At 39.2% G+C, this 24,864-nt stretch overlaps 2 protein-coding genes across 3 annotated transcripts in view; one reads left to right on the top strand and one right to left on the bottom strand.

Moving 5' to 3' along the window:
• The first annotated feature begins 227 nt into the window (after positions 1 to 227).
• tfb1m (transcription factor B1, mitochondrial) overlaps positions 228 to 24,864 on the top strand; it is a 33,835-nt gene continuing 9,198 nt past the window's right edge. Inside the window, exons 1-6 of one of the 2 annotated variants that reach the window (XM_028000156.1) lie at positions 228 to 356; positions 859 to 1,005; positions 2,105 to 2,256; positions 2,346 to 2,454; positions 2,542 to 2,693; positions 3,227 to 3,346. In XM_028000156.1, the coding sequence (XP_027855957.1) occupies positions 873 to 1,005; positions 2,105 to 2,256; positions 2,346 to 2,454; positions 2,542 to 2,693; positions 3,227 to 3,346 (666 nt within the window). In that variant the 5' untranslated portion in view covers positions 228 to 356; positions 859 to 872. The remainder of the gene's footprint in view (positions 357 to 858; positions 1,006 to 2,104; positions 2,257 to 2,345; positions 2,455 to 2,541; positions 2,694 to 3,226; positions 3,347 to 24,864) is intronic. The other variant, XM_028000155.1, reaches the window with a different exon arrangement.
• On the bottom strand, positions 13,060 to 18,924 carry LOC114133989 (claudin-20). Its single transcript, XM_028000157.1, has 2 exons — positions 18,091 to 18,924; positions 13,060 to 17,600 (listed from the first exon to the last, which is right to left on the bottom strand). Exon 2 carries the CDS (start codon positions 17,468 to 17,470, stop codon positions 16,742 to 16,744), a length of 729 nt encoding a protein of 242 aa, XP_027855958.1. The 5' UTR covers positions 17,471 to 17,600; positions 18,091 to 18,924; the 3' UTR covers positions 13,060 to 16,741.

Raw genomic sequence — 24,864 nt, 5'->3', positions numbered from 1 at the left:
GTCATAGATTATGAGGATGATTTATATATTTTGTTACATTTATTTTTAGAACTACTCATTTATATAATGACGTTTTGATTTAATTCTATCACTTGTAATTGTTGACTCCACTTTACAAAAAATGGCTTTTTTATTACATTAAATACCAGCTATTATTGAAAGAAATGTCTACATCTGGTGGCTACGTAGCAACAGTACATCACCAGAGAACACATTTTGAAGGACATGGCAAAAACGGCCATACTTTTATTTGATTGGTTAAAAAAAATTTGCTTCCTTTTGGCTGATTGGATATCAACACTATCACGTGTACGGAAATGCACCGGAGAAAAACGGGACACTGGGGACAAACGTGGGTAAATAATTCAGTAGTTTCATGATTATGTCCTTATTCCACTCTGTTTGTAGTGAAATTTCAACCTAATGCCCATTGTTAGAATCACTGTTAATCGTGTCGTAGACATTAATAGCTACCACACTGGCTCTGTAAACAGCATGTGGACTAAGACGCTAACATTAGCCGCTAACGAGTATGCGAGCTGTCAACAAGCGGTCTGGTTGATTCATTACGTCCTGACTGATTAGTTATCGCTAGAAAAATGTACACATAAATATGTTTCACGGAGTGCAGAATGAACTTGTACCGTTGGTTATTTTGCCACGCATTAAACTTACCTCATGATGTAGGGTAGAAAATTGCGTTGTTTTGTGAAGGTGATATTCTGTTATACCACTGGGTGGTGTAGTTTTTAATCTAAAACGTACAATGTCAGACTCACAATTGATCTGGTGTACAAGCCTCTGAATATTAAAAATAGAAAATTGTGAATTGATCAGGTTTGTATTTCATTGCTTTAGTATTCACTTGCACAATGGCTGCTTCAAGGAAAGTGGGATCTTTGCGCCTGCCTCCGCTGCCCACTGTAGGTGAGCTGATAAAGCTGTACAACCTGCGAGCAGAGAAGCAGCTTTCCCAGAACTTTCTGCTGGACTTAAAGCTCACAGGTTAGTCTTCCAACCGAATTTCAGTTTAACATGATGTAAAAGTGAATGAGATCCCGGCAGTGACGTGTGTTTTTGCTGATGATTTCAACCTTTTATGTATAACACATTACCTTATTTTAAGGCATCAAAAGCAGCCTTAAAATAAGGCAAAAGTAGCAGTCCTCTGTCAGAGGACACTTTAAGTCCTCTGAATGGAGGACTTAAAATAACAATTTTGTCTTAAATGTGTGTAATTAAGCAATTAAACCGAGTTAGAAAATACATTCACTTACATCTGTGATTTTTCAGCCGTCAGAGATCTTGTAGGCCTGTGATTTCAAACTGCATTCAGCTAGGTTTAGTAATTCCTAAAAAATATATGTATATCTTTTTAATTAAAAGAAGCATCATTAGGTCAGTATGTCTCTACTTACGCTGGCATACTGCTGCACATAATGACTTTATTGTCTGTCATATGCTTTCATCAATTTGGTCTCAAGCTGAGTTACTGTGCTGATGAGTTTGACAAACAATAGTGACAGTTTATATCCACTGCATCACAGGAAGTGTGAATTAATTTCCTATAATGTTATTTCACAGGAAGTTATTTCTGTGAATATATAAATATACAAATATAGTTTTACATATGCTGACTCAAAATTTCTATTTTATTTAATGCTTTGTCGTGACATTTTATTTATTAATTTCAAATGGCAATTAAATCTTTATGTTTAGAAATAATTATGGAATGATTCATTGTTTGATGTACTGCTGTGGATTTGGCCTCAGAGCTCTCCTAATGAGAGGACTTGCTCAGGTTTTTTGCAACCCTTGAGAGCTACGGCGGTAATATGATTATAAGTGATGCAGTGCAGGTCTGATCTGCTCTCTTGTCCTCTGGCAAGGTGATTGTTAGATTAATGTCTCTCTTCATCCAGCAGAAGCTTACCAGTATTGAAACACCGGGCAGCATCAATCTTAATTTAGATGATAAAAACATGTGATTAGAGACTGCATTGTTTGCATTTGGAGGAGCTGAACTCATCTGAGGTAGTATAACGTGTATACTAATATGTTTAAATTTTTTTTTTTTTTGAATCATTACCTTTAATGTTTTCAGACAAGATAGTTCGCCAGGCCGGCAGTTTGACGGGTGCTCACGTCTGCGAGGTGGGTCCAGGTCCTGGTGGTCTCACCCGCTCCATTCTTAATGCAGAAGCGGCAGATGTGCTAGTTGTGGAGAAAGATTCACGCTTCATCCCTGGACTGAAGGTAAATTAAAACAAACTTGTTGGCCACTTACAGAGGGACTGTTTAATGGCAGGTTTCTGTGGAAGTTGTTAAAGATGTTGTTTTTCCAGCTGCTGTCTGAGGCATCACCAGGCCGGCTGAGGATTGTTCACGGAGACATTCTCACCTACAGGATGGATCGAGGATTCCCAGCAGCTATCTCAAAGCCTTGGGAGGAAGGTGAGAGAGAAAAAAAAATAACAGGAGATGTTAGATTACTCTGGTTGAAATATGTTTGTATGACTTAAATGTTTGGTTCTGTCAAAGACCCACCAAACCTTCACATCATTGGGAACCTACCATTCAGTGTCTCGACCCCACTCATAATCAAGTGGCTGGAAAATATAGCAGACAGGACGGGGCCATTCACCTTCGGACGCACCCGACTCACCCTCACGTTCCAAAAGGAGGTGGCAGAGGTGGGTGAACACATACTGCTGCCTCTCATGGTGTCAGAAATCACATAAAAGCAGATTAAAAATAATAATGTGACTATTATCAACAGATCTTTAACTTCCAGCTCAGTTTTCTTTACGCCAAAATATTTCACTGTGGCTTTGCTTGATTTTATTTTTTATTTATTTATTGACCTCCTGGCATCCAGTCTTTATGCACAATTTTCACCTGCTGAGAGTCCTATTCTGCTTCTGAAAAAAATGAAATTATCAACTCTATAGAGCTTCTCAAAAGAAGGAAGGTTTAATCTTTCCAAAATTTCTTAGTAGATGATTCTGCAAATTTTTGGATCTAATAAAATAGAGTAGCCTAACATCACTAGGTTACATTTTATTTTAATCTGAGAAGTTGCCTTTGGACAGCAGAGTCTAAACAGTCCAGTCCTTTATTTTTTTTCTATGTGGCCTACGTAAGATGCTTCTGATGTCCAGATACAGAACTCTGTGAACATCGGTTTTAATTTACTGAAACGTCTTGTTTTTTTCCCTTCATCCAGAGGTTGACAGCCAGCACCGGCAGCAATCAGAGAAGTCGTCTGTCCATCATGGCTCAGTATCTTTGCACCGTCAAGAAGTGCTTCGTCATCCCTGGGCGAGCGTTTGTTCCCAAGCCAGAGGTAGGACTTTTAATTTAATTGGTAATCAGACAATGCCTCATCTGTTTACTGAGCCCTTTGGCTGCACAATGTATCTCAAACGTGTTGTCATTACAATATCACTCTCTTCAGTTTGCATATGATGGTCTGCAATAAGTACTGGCTCATTACTTAAATACCACAGATTCTGGCTCTCTATGCCTTCAATTTATTTAGTGACCCTTGTGATTTAATGCAACATAAAAACGAAGTCATTAAAAAGCTATAACTAAGTTTGGCAAAGCAGCAGACTCTGGTCAGAAAGAACTTTTTCACTCAAGCTTTGTGCTTACAAGGGAAATTTCAGATATTATTTTATAAGTGGGATACTTATCATCTGGTTATTATCTGTTTTTTGTTTATCATAAGTCATACTGTTCTTGCACAGTTCAGCAATATAATGCATATCATATTTTCTCAATATTATGCAGCCCTAATCAGCACAAACCTTTTTTGGTTTTGGTTCTGATTGAGGTGTGGCAGATAAAATAGTCTGGCTACATATATGCATCTGTGATCTCATCCATAATTTAAAGGTGAAGTTAAAATAAAATGTCTTTGGTATATCACTGTCTAAGAGGTGGCAGCTGGCAGATTTCCCCCCCCCGGGTGACACTTGGTTCTCCTCATATGGACCCACATTCCCATCAGAGTCCGTCATCTCATCCCCATTACTCTTCTCCTTTCTCTCTCCTTCTTGCTTTTGGGCTTCATTCGATTTTAAATCAGTGTTTTCTCTCTTCCGTCTCTGGACTCTTTCTGAGTTGTAATGATGCCTGGTGGGTATTTGAGATGTGGCACAATCTCCCTGTTCCATGTAATGAGAGCCTTGTTCTTTTTTTAGGCCCAATATCTCTGTCTTTATCTTTTTACCCACACACAGATGTCTCAGTGGCAAAAGAAAGACGATATGGCTTATGTAACATGAGACTTTTTCTTTTAATCAGTGGCAGAGGTTTTTTTTCAGAACTGGGGAATCCATTAAGAAAATACAAGCCCTCATGTTGGTGAATAAAGAGTTCTTCAGAGAGATATTTTGAATCCTAGACAAAAGTCTTTAGAAAGGCTCAAGGGGTTCATCGACATTAATGCAAATGTTGTAGAAAACCCTTGGGGCAAGTGAAACCACGTATGCATTGTCTTGGATCAAGCAGATAGGTGTCAGGTGGTCCCTTAAAGACAGGGAAGTTCTTTAGGAGTCCTACTCAAGGTAAATATTTAATCTCCAGCAAAGAGTAAAATGCAGCAGAGTGAACGGGCGCCACACTGATTGTTCATTCTCTTAGAAGAGATTCCAATGATTATTTCATCACCCACTGCTGTCTCGTTTCTCCGTTTGTTCTCTCTTGAGCATCTCATTTTTCCCTGTTTGTCAAACTGCAGCTTAGCAGTACTGGAGCATGCTTGTTGGCACTTTGAAATATTTGCTCAGGGTTACATGTTGACTCTCACATGATGAACAGTGCACATGTGATTTTAAATCATTTTGTTTTAAAAAAAAAAAAAAAATGTTTTGACTGAAATAAAATTATATTTGAATTCAGTTCTTTTTCGTATCCGTGTGTAAATTTTCAACTCTTGAAAAAAAAACTTAGTGAAGATCAAAACTCAATGCTCTCTTGACAGCAAAGATAGCATCCATTCACGGCGTGACAAGACGGAGACTGATCCACATTTAAAGAGAACCTTTGGATTTTTTAAAAGCAAAGGAGCACTACTTGATATTCATGATAATCTGATAGTTGATCTTCTTATGCTTCAAGAAGGCCAATGCATTTATCTTTTAGATCATACTGCTTTAGTTATCTCAAACATTAATTTATATAACATATTAGGTCCTTTTTAGAATATTTTTGCCATTAAACTTAATTTAAAACCCAGAGATTACACAGATGAGCCGCTACATTCCTGCAGTGTAACTTTTTTTTATTATCGATGTGAAAGGCAAGAAAATCTCAAACTCTTACTGAGTTTTCCTCACTATGGGATGGTTACTAAACATTCAGCATTGCCATTGCTAAATCAGCACCTTGCATGTTCCAGGTGTCTATTCCTGATAAGTGTTTTAAAGGTGGAATTAATATCATTAGACCAGATGAGCACTCTTTGATGAGCAGAATTCCTGCTGCTTACGCCCCATAAAAGATCAAGCATGAAGGGATTTTTTTATGTTGTCCCCTCAACAGCACACAGAGCCCCTCTTTGATATAATGTCATGCAGTATTATTCATAAAAAGTTCTATGGCTCTTTGTTGTTTACTGCGCTTACACGCCAGTGTAATCATACAGAATTGCAGGAACAGTAAAAATGTCCTGCCTGGTTTATGGAATAACATTAAAAGGTGCAGGAAGAGAACCGATGAAGTCTGTAGCATGCAGAAACAAGAGCCGTCTGATCAAATTCTTTTATCTAAATGAATACCAAGAAGCATATCAAAGGTGTGTGTACAGATTGTTGCAAAGCAAACACAATATTAAACCTCTGAAGTTAACATTGACGTAAATATACTGCAATGCTTAACTATTAACTATTAAGCTATTATATTAAATGTTTAATTAAAGCAAGTGTTCACATCATTAGAATAATTTACTAAAATATAATGCATACTTTTATGATTGTAGTTTTTAAATATATCCTAACTGTTAATGAACTAAAAGAATGTATTTGTTTTTTTATTTGGTTGATAAACCAGCCTCACTGGCAACAGTTTGACCTCCAATACTTAATGTATAAAAAGTAGAATAAGATTGTATTTGTTGGGTACTGACTGTTGTTGTTTTTAATGCTCTGGTCATAAAGAAGCACAATATCTATCAGTGCTGTTCTTTATGCAGTTGATCCAGTGTATTTTTACTTCAGGTAATCTACACACTGGTCTGTGCTGGTTTGTGTGTGTCTGAAACCTCCTGCTATGTGCTTTTAACTTTGCCCAAATTAAATTTTCATTATTGAGCTCCTCCACAGCCAGATGCTCTGTCTTTACCATTAAAAACTGCAAGGTGCAACTCAGCTAAGCCAACACAGGAAACTCAAGAAAAGAAAATCCAGTGAAGGGCAAAATCTCTTCTTATGTATACTCTCTGGGCTACTACTGCTCTACGCTTTCTCAGGCTGTGTAAAGGTGTTATTGAACCACGTGTCTATAGATCATTCTTCAGCTTAGTGGTCTAATTGTAGGTATTATCTCTCTCCAACGGAAGCACAGGGATCATTGACTGTGTTAATGAAGAGGAATTTATGCAAACTAAAGCACAATTACCAAGGTTTTCCCTCTCCTTGTAATTTAATTGTCAAGAGTTCAAGCTTTGTGTTAGTTATGTCTATCCTTTATGTTCATGTCAGGTCAATCATACAGGTTAAATAAATTAAAATATTAATGAGAAGTTAATTTATTTCTGTAATTCAATTCAGAAAGTTCAGATATCTGTTCATTTCGAAGATTGCAGCTTTCTGAATCCCAGTCCAGTTTCTAAAAAATGCTATAGAAGACCAACAAAGAGGGCTTTAACACACAAATATGTTATAACATCTATAAGAAAGTAAGCCTCAGGAGGTCATTGCTAAAGCAACTGGTTGTTCTTACATTGCTGCGTGTAAAGCTGAATGAAAGGGGACAAAAAAGGTAGATAAAGGTACTTTTTAATTCCGTCAGTCTTAGCCTTCAGCTGGTGTTTAATCATACACTGCTACTACTGTCCATAACTACAGTTCACTGCTCTGCACCTGTCACTAGCCGTTCTAACTTGGATGAGTGTAAGCACGGGTAGTTTAACCTGAAGACGAGAAGCTCTGCCAAAATTAATCCAGCTTGGACAAAGATAAAAATTCCTCTGTCCTATAGAAAAACCAGAGAACTGCAAGAATTGTACTGTCCAGTCAGTTAATTCAGATAACTTCCCTTGTTTTTCATTAGCTATTTGGATTGTTTGGAAAAACCCACATTAATTAATTTGTTTTTGAAGTTTCATGACTCAACTGGAGACCGGAAAGTGTACTGAGGACTTCTATTTTGTTTGGAATTGAACTGAACTGTTCGGTTATCGACTTGGAAATATTTAAAACTGCATGGTTGGTTATCACTAACTTTAGGTTTATACTAACTTGCTTAGGTTGAGAAATGTACTTTCTTACTTGCATCTTTTGTGAGGTTTGTGGGGTCATATGTAAAAATTCTGACAATTTTAGGAGACAGACCTTTGACCCTAAAACAAATTATTCAAAATCATCACACAATACATGGACATTTAAGAATGATGACAGCTGTTATTATCTTACACAAAATGTAATTTTATTTTTAGAAATTTTGGGTTTTCATTCCAGGCTATATAATTAAGTTACTGTTGTTTTTTTTTTTTTACATGAAACTCAAATTTATTGAGAGGCTCCTGCATATTTTTAACATTTTGTCCCTCGTTCCGGTCCAGTCCGGTCCAGTCACAGTCCTCCGCTGCAGTCACCAGAAACTATCTTTGAATAGGACTCGTATGAAATAAGCCATATAAGGTGACATGGCACACGCATGGCTATGTGGAAAGTGTGATTAAAAACCTTTGAAGTGATTCAGTGCTGTATAATGAAATAAACAATGAGTCACGTCAAGTTGCTAAAAAGCTGCAGAATGACAGCCTGCTGGGGAAAAAATAGCTTGAGTTGAAGAAGGGAAGTAGGACGGTTGTCGTTTGATTGGCTGGTTGATTAGAACGTAGAGGAGCTGACCAGTTCCACCTAATGAGATGGGGAAATGTTGCATCTATTTTACATCAGCCACTGCTGGGTCTATACTGATGAGGGTTGAGGAGATCGGCTCTTATCCTGCCTGCTTAATTTGTCCCTTCTGCTCCAGAGTGCAGCACGCTCCTTGTGTCACATTGAGTGACAGAGAACGTCCTTGACGTTTTCCAGGGAGCATCGAATGGCTACTTTGATGTTACTTAAATTGCCTTGAACTTCTACTTCTTCCCATAATGTTCTACTTCTTCCCATAATCTCACCCTACTACTTCTATTAAGTCACTCTGCTTCTTTTAATTTTCACTCCGACATATATGAGCACTTCCCTGAATGTTATATGCTTATATTGAACTTTTTTTTTCCCATCTCATAGGAAGAGCTATTTTTCAGACTTTACTTAATTTGTCATGTGAAATTTATAATCATGTCAGAGGTGAAGGAGTTTTTGAGTGCATACTGCCATCATGCATTTTCATCTTGAGTGTGAACACCCAGCCATGCAGAATCATCCTCCAGGAAAGATTTGATTTTGTCTCAGTGTGCCCATATATAAATACATCACATGGCTTCTAGTATCAAATCTAGTATCAAACATTTAGAAATATCTGCCCAGTCCTCTATGCAACATAACTGCAGCTCAATCAAGTTTGATGGAGGGCGTCTGTGTATGTTTATCTTTGTTGTAAAGATTAGCTTTACTGTCCCTGGATCAGAAAAGCATTCCCACAGAATGATCCTGCCACCGCCATTTTTCACAGTTTGAAAGGTGAGTTAGGGTAATGTAAAGTATTGTTTTAATTCATTGCATGTAGGTCTAATAGTTCCTTCCACTTAGTAATTGTTCAATGCTTTTTTTTTTTTGGTCTTTCAACTAATGTCCCAGTATCATGTATTAAGGGTTGCAGTTTTAAAATAATGTGAAAAAGGACATTGTTTGAGTTGAAAGAATGCAGGGATGGAAATGACAGATGTGATGTATGTGACAAAACAAATCCAGGAAAAGGGCTTCTTCGTCCATGCCAGTACAGAGCAGCAGAAGACAGATTGGTGACAGAGATGGATCTGAAGGGAAAGTGAGGCGTACCTCTAGCAGATGGTTGTCTGCATGTCTCTGAATAATGGCTGCATCAGCCGTCACCCACCAGCTAACAAGAGGAAAGCCCTGCAGATGTTGGCCTTGTACGCAGTTGTTTACCAAGAGCACAGGCCAGACGAGCTGAGCTTGATTAAATTGCATTGAGCATTTGTAATGTAATAACAGGAAGAGTTTGAGTCTCTGCAGAATCCTGCATATCCATCTGCAGCTTGAGCATTTATTTTTCTGTTTAAATTTTATCTTGAATTTTAGGATACGCTTTTGTGTTGCTGAATCCGATATAGCTCAGTCCGGTAAAACTCACTCATAGTGATGGATCTCTTCTGTGCGACCTTTTGCAGCCCACCTGCAGGAGCAGCAGAGGTGAAAATTGACTCTGAGGAACTGAACTGCTTTCTAGTCTCCTCCTTACGCACTATTCATCTACTTCTATTTATATCTCATAAACGAAGTCAAATGAATCTTTCCTCTAGAGAATTGAGAAAAATATTTCAATAACTAGTGCCAGAGGGGAAAATGTCAGAAGAGAGTGTCTTAAGTCGTTCTAGACCAAGGGTAAACTAGACCTAAAAATACTCGGCCTCCACTTCTCTTCTGAAACAAAATGCAAAGGTTGGCATAGCTGGTTTATCACCTCTCCAGAGACGCTGCTCCTAATGAACCATGCAGTTTGCTGCGAGTTAGTGCTCAGTTTAGGAAATTAAGCTCTGTGTAGTTATTGATTATGCAGGATGCAAGCATGTAGAAGATTTATAAAGCTGCAAATGAGCAAAGCGTTGCTTAAAAACACTTTCAGGAAATGAAGTGCGTAAAACAAGCAGGTACCAGTTTTAAAAAAAAATCTCACTGCTCAGAAACATTTTTTATCTCATTCTGTGGGATCCCCAATGCCTTCCCATACAAGAAGGGAAATATAGTCATGGCACTGAGTTTGGTGCACTGCAAACACTTGAATGATGCAAAGTCTAAAGCACAAAAACACAAGTGCAAGAGAAAAATGCTGCAAACACAAAAAATGGAAGCCAAAAGGAATGTGCAGCAACTCTGCTGTTTGCATCTGTCGGCCAATGTACCTCCCAGTGGGATGTGCTCAGAACACCTCCAGAGGTTTTTCTCCAGGAAACATCAAATAATAAAAAATTGGATAACCAGCACTTGACAATTTGTTTTCCTGTTAATGTAGGCAAGCTGAATGAGTTTCAGCAAAATCAGGTGCCTGAAACACCTGAATTAGCTCCATTTGATGAAGAGAAGCAGTGACTCAGCTTTTACTGGAACGAGACATCAGCATAAATGAACTCTGTTTGAAGCAGAGACTGAACTGTGACCTAAACGGAGCAGGTAAACTCTGTCTTGGGCCTCAGACTCAGTGGAGCTGACTCTCATCCCCTCGGATGCCAACTGCTGAAGGTCACGGCATGAAGACTCCATCTGAAGGACATCATCTGTATAAAGTAATGGCGCGATCCCAAACTTCACTTGACTATGCCAACAAGCAACCAAAACAGAAATCCTAAATGCTCAACTCATGTGCTGAAACCTGAATTAAATCATAAAATCCCTTAATTCTATGAGCAACGATGCACTAAGGATGAGTGGATCTGGTGGGAATCTGATTGAGTTTCTCTTACAAACTTAATTAAAGCAGTGCATGATCTTTACATTGATCAGCATCATTAATGAAATTGATTAGAAAATGGTGAAGCCTTCTACACCTTTCACGCATTTAGCCGCCTCCTTCTTCATCTTGCAGAAATCCCCACAGCTGCACTCACTGCCCGGGGCTCAAAGCGGAGATATTGAAAGGCCTTCTTTGAACTGTCAGCCTGTATTGTTTTCCTACGAGCTCTGCTTTTGTCATCTCCGTAGCTTTTTACTGCCTTTGTCAGCAGTTTACTGCTCAGCCAAGGTCGTTGCTATTATTCCAGCAGCCTCGTGTGAACGTCGAGACCACAACAGAGCTGCTCTGACAATGGAAGGTCATTTCCCTCTCGAGCGTCGATGGCGGCTTTATACCTCCGGTACGAACATTCATGAGCATAACTGCCTCACCAGAACAAAAAGACGCACATTAAGGTTGGCGACGTACTGCTGCCATTTGGTGCTCAGTTTATTTTTAGGAATTGGGGTGTGTTGTAAGTGCCACTTCCACTCGCTTTTGTCACATTAATGCCAAGTCTTCTTTTCTTTTTTTTTTTTTCTTATGGTGGGCTGACTGTTGACTGAGCCAGAATGTCGACCAAATAATCTGAATGTTAACATGGAAGAAGACCTCGAGCTCAAGACTGTATCCTAATTAACCCGTGCGTGATACAGAGGAGCGCTCACATTCTCTCGCTCTCTCGTCTAAAACCAACTTCCCAAATCTTTCATAGTAACAACTGTGGGTGAAATCCTTTGATGAGAAATGTAGGTTAAATACACAGAGAAGCAGATCCTATTAGCGCCTCCCCACAAGAGGAGCAGATATTTGATGCACAGTCTTGTTGCGTAACGACGAGGAGTGGGTGCATGAGAAAGAGATCCTTTAATAATCCATGGTATTTTCCTCACTTGGCGAGTAATGAGGAGACTCCAATCAGTTTTAATGAAATGCCAGATTCTAACTAATTTAATAAAGGCTCCATGAGAAGTTTTCAGGCTGCAGGACAGAGGAATTAAAAATCAAAGACTGCATGTCTCAAGTTATTTTAATGCCTCATTGGTTATACACTTTACTCATTCAAAAAAATATTTTAGCATTATTGCCTCATGTTTTTAGTCCTGTCTTTCTCTAAAAACACACCAAAAGAATATTAACCTACATTGCTTGATGACATTCAGTAAAGTTTGTGTTCATATGAATATTTTGGGGGGGCATTTTCAATATAACCTTTGTTACTGAGTCTTTTAGTCAAAATTAATATTCAGAAACAATTTCCTAAGAATCAGATGAATATTATTAAAGCTAAAGAAAATATAGGTTTTGAAAACGCCTGCATTCTTTCAGTGCTTGTGATAGACCCACAGAGAGATGTGTATTATTACTAGTAGTGTTAATAAAATATTATTAGCAACAATGCTTAGTTTTCTATTTTTAATATTAATTAGAAAAAAACGGAAAAGTAAGACTGTATGCAGAAAACTCGCATGCTGTAGAGGAACATGCAAACTGTGGACAAAGACCAAAAAATATTTGATTTCTTAACCCACTTTCTTTAAACTCTGGGAAATGACGGCCTCTTTCTGCTTAGCTGTAAAGTAGGAATTTGTCTTTTTTATAGTTTCTGATTGACTACTGTTCAGTAGAAATGATTATAAGTGCGTGTCTTTTATGTTCTGCAGCTGCTATGCCGTTAAATGACGATGATATAAAATCTCAAATTAAGGACTATATTTATTAAATATTCTGTGGCAAATTTGCAGGAGCTGCCAGACTGGCACTAATAAAAAAAATGGTTTATTAGCACCATGTACAGACAAAGTTACATTTGTCATTTAAAAAGAAACAATGATATTGCCCTTCTTATCATGACTTGCATGTTATGCATGTTATTGATAGAGTCATTAATTTTGGGGTTGTTAACCCATTTAAACCCATGTTTCACTTTTGTATTTGTTAATGCTCTCATTTAATCAAGCAGTAACAGGAAATGCTTCTGGGAATTATATTAGATTAAATCTTTTCTGTAATACGCTTTTGGCGCACAGTTGCATTTTATGGACGCCTCTTTGAATTTAAGTTTATAGCGCAGTAATTTCTTTGATGCAGCGTTTGTAAAAACCGGCTTCCTGTTTCCTGTCAGAATAGGCTGTAGCATCCTGCAATCTACTGGCTTGGGAGAAGCTGAGCGCTTCTAAATCAAAAACACAGATAATACCAAAGCTGTATGCTTTCACAAAATAGTTTTATTGGTAAAAAATAGAACTACTTGCACAAGCACATTGAGACAACTGTATCGGAACTTGTGAACTGCTCATCACAAATATGCTCTGGCAAAGTAAGAAGTGCTAAAGCATTCACAAAAATAAGCTGCAGTTATCAAAGTAATAAACCCAACATCTCGGCACAGTATACGCAGAGAGTTGTAACTCTGTAGACTTTAAGGACCTAGTCACATTGCACTCTGGCCATTTATAAGCAAATAAAATTGCGTGCTGATGATTAAGCTGCACAGCCACTACAAAAATCTCTAACTGGTATTTCCCTGTCAGAAATTGCTCTCTTTTTTTTTTGTCCAGAGTGCCCACTTGTGTTATGTATTGATACTGGTCCAGAGAGCCTGGAATGCTCATTCATTGAACCAAACTGCCATCAAATAGAAACACAAATAAAAAGTGCACTGAGTAGTCTTCTTATAAAGAAGATATGGCATGAACATGGTATTTTATCTTAGACTGAAACAATCTGAAGGATGACAAATCCTCCTAATAAACAAACAAAACACTGTTAAAGTCACAGACACTTGTGTACAGTCGTCACAGACCAACATGGAATCATATTTCCTGATATAAATACATTTTTAAAGCCCCACACTTAGAGTGGCTTGACAAAGTATTCATGCCCTATGAGCATTTTATCTTTTTTTTCTCTTGCATTTCACCAGAAACCTCCATGAATGGAATCTTGTGCTAAACAAAGTGGTACATGATTAGGAAGGGGGCATGGGCTTGAAACATGTTTTACATATAAAAAAGTTTAAACACACTGCAAACAAAATTTCTAATGGCTTTCTTCAGGCCTCTATAGATTACTCTCAATGGAATGGATGAGCCTCTTGGCTGCTTTTCTGATTAATGCTAAAAGGAAAACAGGAAATGATGCAAGGGTGCTACTATTGTTGAATATTACGATTGACAATATCAATTACGTTATTCCCATTTTCCCAACTCCAAAATATTGCAGTCAGAAGCTCTATGCAGTTGTGAAACTGCACATGGTATTGACTTAGGACTTTGCTTCGCGTTCACTTTCCTTAGTCGTGGTGCACCAAGACAAAATTTGGTGCACCAAATTTAGTCTTGGTGCACCATTTCTTGGCAGACTGCAGTCACAGTTGTTCCATATTTTTCCATTTTGAGATTATGGATTGAATGTTACTCTGAGACCTCCACAGCTTAGGTTGTCAAAAGTGCTCTGGTATACCTACGTGAGTTCCGTGGTCTCACATAAAGATAAACCTCACACAACATCTGCATTTATAATGGGATTAACATTCCTAATGATTCTATTTACTCTTATCACATAAAAGCCCAATAAAATACTTAGAAATTTGTGGTTGCAGTTAAAGGGGCAGGAATACTTTTACAAGACACTGTGGAGTCTTACTGTGCTTTGAGGGGAACGAGGAATAAGAAGGATTTAAAATAACCCTCGAAAGCTGCAAAGGACTGTACACAAGCATCTAGTCTGACAGAACAAATCTCAAATCCATAAAACATTTTAAAATGTAAAATTCATAGAAAAATAAACAGAAAAATTCCAGATATTAAAATTTGTCATCATGAGACAATTTGGCACATTCTCAAACACATAATGTGTCAGTATTAGCTGATGACATGGCACATTCTTTACTAGTTTTATTGCATTTATCAGTAGTGGTGCCTGGGCAGTGTGTTACTGTCAGGTGGCCAGCTCTGACACGTGCCAGTTCGAGCACTACTGGGCTGCCGAGGTTGCCAGTGGCGCCCACTGAGGAGCTCGTGGTGTGCTGGCAGCCGCCTGCAGGTGGCAGGCTGCACTCAGCCATCTGCACTTCCCCAGGAAGCTGCATGCTTATGAGAGAAAAGGAGAGAATGTGCAGTTCTATACATCCCTGCCTGCACCATGCACAAAACACAATATTCCTATGCTCAGAGTCAAAGTGTAGACTCGCCCTGAAATATAACCATGAAAGCGTAGCCCTGCAAATGACACATGAGTAGGTACGTGTGGGTGGCAATTGGTGGGAAAAGCGTGTGTGCCTGGTGTGGATGTGCGTTTGAGGAGGACACGCTTTCAGCATGCATCAGCGTTCTCTCGTCAGGGATCACATCCATGTGACGGCTGACACAAACAGGCCAGGGTGAATGAGTTGGAAAGGAGGAAAAAAAAAATAGGAGCGACTGGTAGGAGTACAAGGAACTAGGGCTAGTGGGACAGTGACGTGAACGCAATTTAAGACCGAGAGCTTCTGCAGGTGAAGACTGGTAACATATGCGCCTCGCTGCTGACGCACTTGGAAAACAAGTCACATATGGAGAATGACTCAAAGCTTTTTTAGTCGTCTGCCACATAACTATCCACTTGACTCAAGGAGCCTCTGGTTATCTTCAATCGTGTTCCTGCGATGCTGGACCATTAAATGCTGATATGATGAGGGAATGGTTATAAAAAAAAACCGTTGCAAAGAAGAAAGTCTTCTAAAAGCTTCTACACAGAGATCCATCTGAAGAAACTGAAAGCAGGAGGATTTGACTGCATGAAAGGATGCCCCCTCTAAAAGAACTTCTGTGACTGACAGATAATAAAGATGTTTAAACGGCAAATCTGTCTCCAGGGCAGTGAGGAGGCGGTTGACAAGTGAAAAGCACATGTGAAAAGCCTCTGAATGTTTACTATGCACACAAAAAGCGCACAAAAATCATGCATGTGGTGTGGGTGTAAACATCTACAATGGATTGTTGCAATAGACAGGCTCCAAGTTACACACAGGTTGATTTTGTCTGGTTGGGAAATATGAAAACGTCCATTCATCTGAAGCGATTAGACGTTTTTCCTGCAAAATTTCTCTCCCTTTCTCCCATATCTCCACCTGCAGAGTGATATGCGGGCATCTGTCTGTCCGTCACGTCTTTGTTAGGTGCAGCCAGCAGCCCCACATCCTCTGCTCCTGACAGTCCTCTTTGAACACTTCCAGCAGGGTTAATGTTTCTACAGCTTTGTTTTCAGGCACAGGCATTGTGTGGTTCAGTCGCTCTACCAGGCATTCCAACGTTTTAATACGCAAACAGGCTCCACACGGCATGCTTTAGAGGCAAAAATATCAGCATCCTTCTAGTAGCTAACAAAAATATTACCCTTTAAATTTCAATCAATTCAAGGTTGCATTCTAAGAGATATGTATACTAAAAAAATAAAATAAAATGGCTTGCTATGGAAGGGGTTTTACTTTCTGCACTCTGGTGTTTATATTGCCTATTTAGTTAAATAAAGCAGGGAGGGAGGGAGATCTTTATGAATGATTGTAAATAGCAGCTAAATGATTGCTTATTTCTATTCAAAGCTTTGGTGAGGGGGTGGGGGTGAATTCTACACAGACGACTTTACTGATGAACAATCTGCATTTTGTTGGGAGCTTCCTTCCATTCTGCAGCATGAATCCTGCCTCCTTTCACATTTGCGCTGTTTCCTACGAAGGCGCTGCTCAGGGAATACCTCCACCGCTTGTGCTTGCAAAACAGACTAAAAGGAGACAAAAATGAATTCAAAGTTGTTGCCCTCCTCTTGCTGCTTTCAGTACAGCCCGACGTACGGATTTAACTGTGACGGTTTTCTCCCTCAGGCTTGCCTCCCTATAGCTGCTGCTTTATTACACGTAGTCCTGCAGGCTGTAGCCAGTCTTGTTGTCTAAAGGGGAGAGAGAGCAGTACTGGTGCTGGAGCTCCTGCTGCTGCTGGAGCAGCTGTTGCTGCTGCTGCTGGAGCAGTAGTTTGTCCGGCGGAGGAAGCAGAACCAGGTCCTGAGGGCCGTGTCTTTTCCCCGGGCAGGACATGCAGAATATGGACCCTCCGACAAAAAGGAAACCTGCTGAAATAAAGGCCACATACACGGCACCCCCGGGCTCAAACTTATTGCTCTCCGGCACGCTGGAGTCCAAGAAGTTTGTGATGACCTCCTTGGTAAACCAAGAAGCGGGCACCAGACAGAGAAAGCCAGCGGTGACGAAGCAGCCGCCGCTGGCGATGGCGGCGTGTCGCTTGGAACGGCGTCCGCCTCCCCACCGTGTGCATTTCAGCCCCAGAGAAGCAAGGCAGAGGCCCATGGCGGCCAGCACGCAGCAGAGCACCATGGTGGTGCGTGCAGTCTGCAAGTACGCAGGAAGAGAGAGCACCGAGTACTTGAGCGTGCAGCTGAACATGCCGGTGCTGTACCAGGTGCAGTCCATCCACAGCCCCTGCATCTGGGAGATGGCCGTGATGATGTTGGAGCCCACATCTGCGCTGACCTTCCAGTTGGGCAGCAGGGTAGCCACCGTGGCCCCCATAATGCCCAGCAGCGCCAGGACAAATCCAAATATCTGCATGCCAGTGGATGCCATGCTCCTCTTCTGAGTCAGTGCTGCCGCCTCAGCCTTTGTCGTCTTCAAGCAGCATCCACCCGGCGCCAGCCAGGCTCGTCAACCCCTCTGCCTTTCTTAACCTCTCGTCTCCAGCTGCAGCTCCACTGGACTGGGGTAAAGAGAGCAAAATGAGAAACTGACTTGCACTACAGTATACCTTATTTCTCATATTATTCGCCTCACACATGCAGAGGCTGCAAACAAAGGAGAGCATGGCTCTAAGGTGGAAGACGCTGACTCTGGCTGACAGTAGGTAATCAAAACACTGGACTCTGCTGCGCTTTCTGTTCTCCTAATCTTTAACAGCCACATAGTCTGGAGAGTGAGGAAGGAGTTGTGGTATTTGCATTGCAACAGCTATCTGGACTTAAAGCTGCAGTGTCCTCACCTCATCTAGCTGTACAATTTATACTTTATTCTCTAAAAACCAGTTTTCCTCAAGGTGAGGTGTCACAATAACTGACCTGAATATACATGTCATTATTTTATTTAGGAGGATAAAATCGTTGTTTGTATTGTTAATTTAAAAAAAATCCTTTGTTTCTTCTTTGTTTTTTGTTTTTTAAATCCAATGATGCGATGTTAAAATAATTTCTTACCCCGACTGGTGCAGAGCTGGAGCGGACGCGTCACGTTTTTAGCAGTAATTCCCGTAAACACGCACTGAAACACGGCAGGCTGCTGAGCTGAGGGGGCGAGGAGGACGGCTCAGTCCGGACCACCGATCCATTCAAGCCATCCATTTCCTTAGCAACAGCGCGGGGAGAGACCACACAGGCTCGACCAGAGCCTGTGAGAAAGTGACCGTAGCGCCTCCGCCGCCTCTTCTCTCCTAGCGCGACTCTCTCTCTTTCTCTCCCCTCACCGGGGTGTGTGTGTGTGTGTGTGTGTGTGTGTGAGAAAGAGAGGGAGCGCCGTCTGCCTCACAACTTCATCAGTGATTACACAGCAATGCGCCCTAATCACTACACGCAGTGCGTGAGCCTCGTCTCAAACCGATTAGCTGCTGCTTTAGTTGAACCGTTTTTACAATGTTTTACCGAACTGCGAACGTTGCTGCTTATTAATGTTCAACTTTTAATCCGGTTTAACATTTTTGTATATAAATTAAAAAAAATCACCACTAGTAAGCGAAATTCAGTCCTAGAACGCAGTTGTGTGGAAATTAACTTTCGTTATCCGGTATTTTATTGGCACTATTTAAAAAAAAAAACGATGTTAAGGGAAATTAGCATCAGATGTTGGCACATAAATAAATCACTCTTTATGTGCTTTTTAAACTCGACAAATGTGTGGGGAGTCTACAAAATTAAATTAAAGTTATAAGCAAATAAAGTTATAAATAAATGGATCTCATGGAAACAAAACAATATAGAAATACTATTAAATGAGGAGCTTATTTTGTCAGTGATGTGTCTATTCATTCATTTCATGTTTTTTTTTATTTTGTGACACTTAATTTGTAAAGCTAATTTACTTTTAATTATCACTTATTTTTTTAAACAATTTTATTCCGTGATTTCTTTATTTCAAGTTCCTATATTCAAATAAGGGGGTGGAGTTTTCTCTGGAGCTGGTCTTGTAGCACAGCAATGGTGTGAGTTCACATTTGTTTTTCACAAACTACTCCTCCAACCTTTATTCAATTCAAAAATACTTTATTGTTCCCAAAGGGAAATAAAGTAATTAATTAAATTAGAGAACAATTACAGCAACGTGTTTTCCCTCCTGAGCCCTGTTTGGTGCAACTAGCATCATGTCATGAATCAACTGGGTTCACAAAGTCATTATGAAAAATTGTTTAGTGGGCAATATGAAGGAGATTGGAGAACTCTGAGATGATATGCAAGGGTTTGCTAATGAAACTGAGCAACCTGATTTAACATTTCTGTTTTGGCTGGTGTGGTGCCAAGGTAGTTATCCCTGACAGAATTTGTTTCTCCTGCATCAGCACAACAGGCTTTGCAGCCACTAATGCAGATGTTTACTGTCTCTCAGGTCTCTGCGCTCTGACTGGACCCCTTCTACAGAGTAAACTCCACCTCCTTATGTGAATATAAGAGCATGAAATAAAAACAAATCTAAAAAAAAATAAGAATATAAAGTAGCTTTACAAAGTGTTAAAAAGTAAAACACCATTACGAAATACATAATAAATAGCTAAATCCTGAAATTAATTAAGACTGATAAAATAAGCTCCACATTGGGGGGGGGGGGGGACTGTATTTTGTTAATTATTCAGTGTAAAATCCTATATTTTAGGCTACTGGTCGTGTTGTTGCTGGTAGTCTTTGGTTTTGCGTGTGGTCAATTAAGATTGTTTATGCTGATCTTCATTTGAATTTATAATCTTGAAGTCATTTGTTTCCTTCACAATGTAAATTATTTTTCCATTTCAATTTAGACTAAAAAAACTGACAAATCAAAACCGTTTGCTCCTTCCCATTAACAACACCTGAACAGAATCACTTGACCTTAAGTAACCTCATCCCCCTTCGACATACTCAGTGCCCAAATTAAGCATGGCTCCTAGTGAAGATAAGCACAGGAATCAACATAAATGGCTCCTAGAGGTACATTTAGTTATTTGTGCCCCAAGTGTGGTTTACGATGTTGAATGAAAGGTTTGCAACCACGTGATTGCACGTTGCCTGTTCGTCTTCGGATAAAGTATGCGGGGACCTTAAATCTTTATTTTTTTATGAAACAACTCTCCATGTATGTGTATGTAAGTTAAAATATCAGATAAAAGATCATTTATTTTAGTAATTCCATTCAAAATAAGGAAAATATGATCATGACTAATGAAAACTCAAATCCAGTTTCTCAGAAAATTTGATATCAGATTAAACTAATCAAAAATGGATGTTTTTATCATAAATGTCAGGCTTCTGAAAAGTATAGGGATTCACTTCCTCAGCAATCACCGTTTGTGACTTTAAAGGGTGTCGATGACCGTCTTCTAGACAGCTGTCAAGTCAACAGTCTTCCTCATAAGTGTTGCCTATTGACCCAGGGTGAGAGACCATTTGAAGGTCACCTGCTCAATGAACCTTTGCAGGTGTTATGAGTTAATTAGCTGATTAGGTTGTAACACCACAAGCTTCCATTAATTAATTTTTTGACATTAGTATATTTTTTCATAAGTTGATTAATATGTAAGCCGTATTAAGCAAAATGACAAGAAACAAAGGCTTGGAATATGTCATAATGAGTTGTACTTTCTGAAATAACTGGCAGGAAACATGCATTTGCAAGGTTAGAAGATAAGCTCAACAGTCAACATGTTCAACAATTTTAAGTCGACAATATTAAATTATGTCGATAATGTTTTTGCACTATATTCCCAATAAATTACATTATAAGGCTGTGTTTGTAATTTGATAAAATGTGAAAAAGTTCAAGTTATGTAAATACTTTTGCAAGCCACTGCCATAAATATCACATACTTACATTAAATTGCAGCAGTCATAATATTGCAGTGCTGCTATGCTGCTGCTACAAGATAAGAAGTGACAAAGATGTAAACCCGTGATAATATTTCTAATCAGACTCGCTGCACAACTGGGGAGGGCCATCTAGTTTATACAGAAGAAATGTCTGCTACCATTAGGTTTAAAGATTAAATCGGCAGCACCAACCTTTAAATCAGAGAATGTTTTTTTATTTGTTTACGTGCCAGAGGCCAGAGGAGCAGGTTTACCCATCATGCCAAAACTGACCATCCCCAGAGCATCATCTTAATCAGTCAGCAGGAGACTAAAACTCACAGCTGCTATCCTGTCTTTGCATGTCTTTCTTTCCTCTCTGTAGAGGACATGTATCACAGAAGGGGAGTGGCTTAGATGGCCTTGATTCATGAATGACAAAGCGGACAAAACAATAGTGTTAGGAATGTGTGTGTGTTGGGGGGGCGGGGGGGGTGAAGAGGATAAGATTAATCGATCTAATATACTTCTAAGTGCAGATCTATGATATTTTTTATTGCTGCATTAATAAACAAACCAGTTCCTCACCTACAACAATCTGCTTTTGGTTGCAATGATATTTGCGGCGTATAAATAAGGTGCCTACAGCTGATTGGTGAAAGTATTGATCTGTTTGTTTTACTCAACTGTTCTCCCGGCGCTCTTTTTGCTAAACTATCCCCAAGACACCTTTTCCTTGAAATGAGATCTGGCCAGCATGTGGGTTGGTGCACACAGTCGACCTTCAACAGCACTACATTCCCAGAACTCCTCATGGAATACCGCTGCAGCAAGACGAGAAATTTTCTACTTTCCCGCAGACGCACTACAGCCAGCGTGGCATGTGTGATATTTCTCATGGTAACAGATGAGATCTTAAGTGCTAATGCTGTGTTGTTGTTTTGGGAGCACGATAAATAAATAAATGGATAATCCAGGGAGTGGAAGAAATGAGGGAAAAAGTAGAAGGAGAAAAGGGCAAAATGCAGTTGACATAAACCCAGTGAGTGCAGATGTGCGAGGCTGTGATGTGTGAAGATGTTGCAGACTGTTGTGAGTGTGGTCCCCTTTGTTTTATCGCCCACAGCAGCGCTCGCTAGCTTTTTCTGCAGCATGGCTCTGAGGCACAGCTTGGCTGGCCACAGTGCTTTTTGCCCACACGAGGGGCTTTTATCGATCAATTTGCATTTTTTTTTCTTTTATGTTCTTCCCTCACGTAATTGGTTTTCATGCTCATCGTCTTGCAAGGACGGTTTGTTCACAGATTAGATGCAAGGTGTTGTCTGATTGCTGGGATGTTGCTGTCAACAGTATTTATGCAGAAAGGCTCGGGTTCAGTTTCAATGTGTATATACAGGTGCATCTCAAAGATTTAGAATATTATATAAAGGTTAATTTAATTCCACATTTCAACTTAAAACTTGCATAATATATAGATTCATTACACACGATGTTATATGTCAGCACTATAAATATCTTAATTTTGATGACCAGGGTTTCACAGCTCATGAAAGCTCAAAACCAGTTTCCTAGAAAATAAAAATTTTCCAGAGAAGCATTGAAAAGTTTTATTTAAAAATATGGGTCTATTGAAAATAATACATGTACAGTACAATACATAAAGCAATAAAACATGTCTATGTGAGAAATATTATATTAAATGTTCCATCTTTGAAATCAAAATCGTATGACTGGAGAATTTTTTATCTGGAAAAGTATGGAATTTTAATATGGGAAAATGCATATGAACCCTGCATAAAGCTGGTGAGAGGAGTGGAAGTATGATTGGGATTTGATCATTTTCGCAAGGCCATTTCCTGGTTCTTCTGCATTTTTTCAGATTCTTTAGTAAATTACCTTTTGTTGAAGATTTCTGTGAGTTTGTGTTGGACAACTGTCTACTATGGAGAATTCCCTGTCAATAAAATCATAACATTAGTCCTTATTTATGAAATTACTCACACTCAACATTACTCTTTGTATATGAAATTTGATTTTTTGAGAGCTTAAATTTGTGTTTTTATGAGATCTGAACTATAATCATGAAAATGATCAATGAGAAGCTAATTATATGACTATGTAATTAAATTATAAATTTCATGTTTTGAATTAACTTTCTGGAATAAGTAATATTTTCCATAAATATTTGTACCCTCTGTAATCCTATGTGACACATTTCTATTAAATCATCTCTCCCAAATCTACCATTCAGAATGGCATTTATACATTCTTAAATATCCCACTAAAGCTTTTTTACCATGCCGTCTTCTCTGAAACAGTAAATTGCTCGTTTTAGGGCAAGGTTCATGCTTTTCTATGACAGAAGCATCTCTCAAAGGAGCTGATCTTGTTGAAAACCAGAGCGACAGTCTTGAATGTCCTCTGTGCATGTCATGGGTAATTTCTTTTCCCAGGACATCAAACCATTCCTTCTTCTTGCCCATAAACTATCATGGTTCTGGTATTTTCCCTGGCATAGACCTCTGTCAATAGGCTGCCTTCTTCCACTGATATAATGGGGGTTGTCTTTTTAAGGTATTGTCATGATTAATGCAAGTCTCACAGTTTTTGTCGCACGTTCTCTGTGAGCTACTCTCTCTTATATTCCCTGGTTGTTTTAGAGCTTTCTTCCATTTCCCTTTTTTTCCTCGGTACCTTCCATTATGTAAGTAAGCACAAGTGCTGGTGGTTCAGGTGGTGCCCCAAGGCCCCTGCCATCTCGTCTTGGTTACGCTTAGAGGGACATGACAAATTACTGCTCACACCCCATCGGGCAAGAACTCTCAGGGAAAGACGCATCAGAGGTGGAATAGGAGAAAAAGGAGCTGGAGAATCATAGGGCAAAGCTGGAGTAATGGAGTACCCTGCTGAGCTATGGGAAGGTCAGACAGGAAATATGATAATATGCTAAAATTTTAATATGTACGTCAATGTTTTGTTCCCATGTGGTTGTTAAAAGGTCTTGAGCTGTGGACAGAAGTAGATATGGAATTTTGAGGTTGAAGTTTCTCATATTATGCCCTTCTCACAAGTTTAGTGAGTTTCTACTTTCTTTCAGCAGAATGCCTTTTTTTGTAAGAGGGAATACAAGGAGTGAATGTGGGTTAATCAGAATAATTAGTATAAAATAAGATGAGAAGCAAAAGTTAAAAGTTTGTTTGAGTGTTTGAAGTTTTTTTTTCTCTCCCAAACTGATTGTTAAACCAATTATTGCCAGAGAAAGATTATTAAATACATAGCCTTATGTAACATTTTAATAAGAAGGGTAAGTCTGTGTTAACTTATTTACATACCAATTAAAGAAATGACTGACATCAGAGAATAGTTAGTCTTTATCTGGCTTACATTCACTTCCCTTTTGAAGTGCAGGAGAAGGCGTCTGAACTAGAAGACAAAATGTTTAACATTGTAAGCATGATCAGAAAGTCCACTGGCCTTGGAAAATTAGGATATGGCACCGAAGGTTGGAGACTCAGTTCAGTCAAGTTTACAGACACCCAACGGAAGCATGAATATAATTAATTTCAGGCAATGACATGACAATGTTTTTTTTGTTTGTTTGTTTATTTTTTGTATTTGAAGAGAGTACAAGTTGCATTCATTGGGGATTTTCTAAGTGTACACTAAAATTTGGATAAGTGGTTCTCATCAAGCCACATAAGGAAGCACATACTTTTATTGCTGTCACCAAGGCTGTGGTATAAATCTTGTTGACTATTTGACCACTCTTCAGTATTAGTCAGTATTAGTAGTCCTTGGTTTTATGGAAACCTCAAATTCCCCAGCATTCCAAAAGTATTGCATGTAGCTGTTTCAAAATTTAGTAGGTACTGGAGTACAGTGAACTTGTCATGTTTAAGAAACCAATTTGAGATGATTTGAGGTTTTTGACATGTTGCAGTATCC

This window comes from Xiphophorus couchianus, chromosome 19, assembly GCF_001444195.1.
Source record: "Xiphophorus couchianus chromosome 19, X_couchianus-1.0, whole genome shotgun sequence".
In the NCBI taxonomy this organism is placed as follows: domain Eukaryota; kingdom Metazoa; phylum Chordata; class Actinopteri; order Cyprinodontiformes; family Poeciliidae; genus Xiphophorus; species Xiphophorus couchianus.
This window is presented reverse-complemented; position numbering and strand designations above follow the sequence as displayed.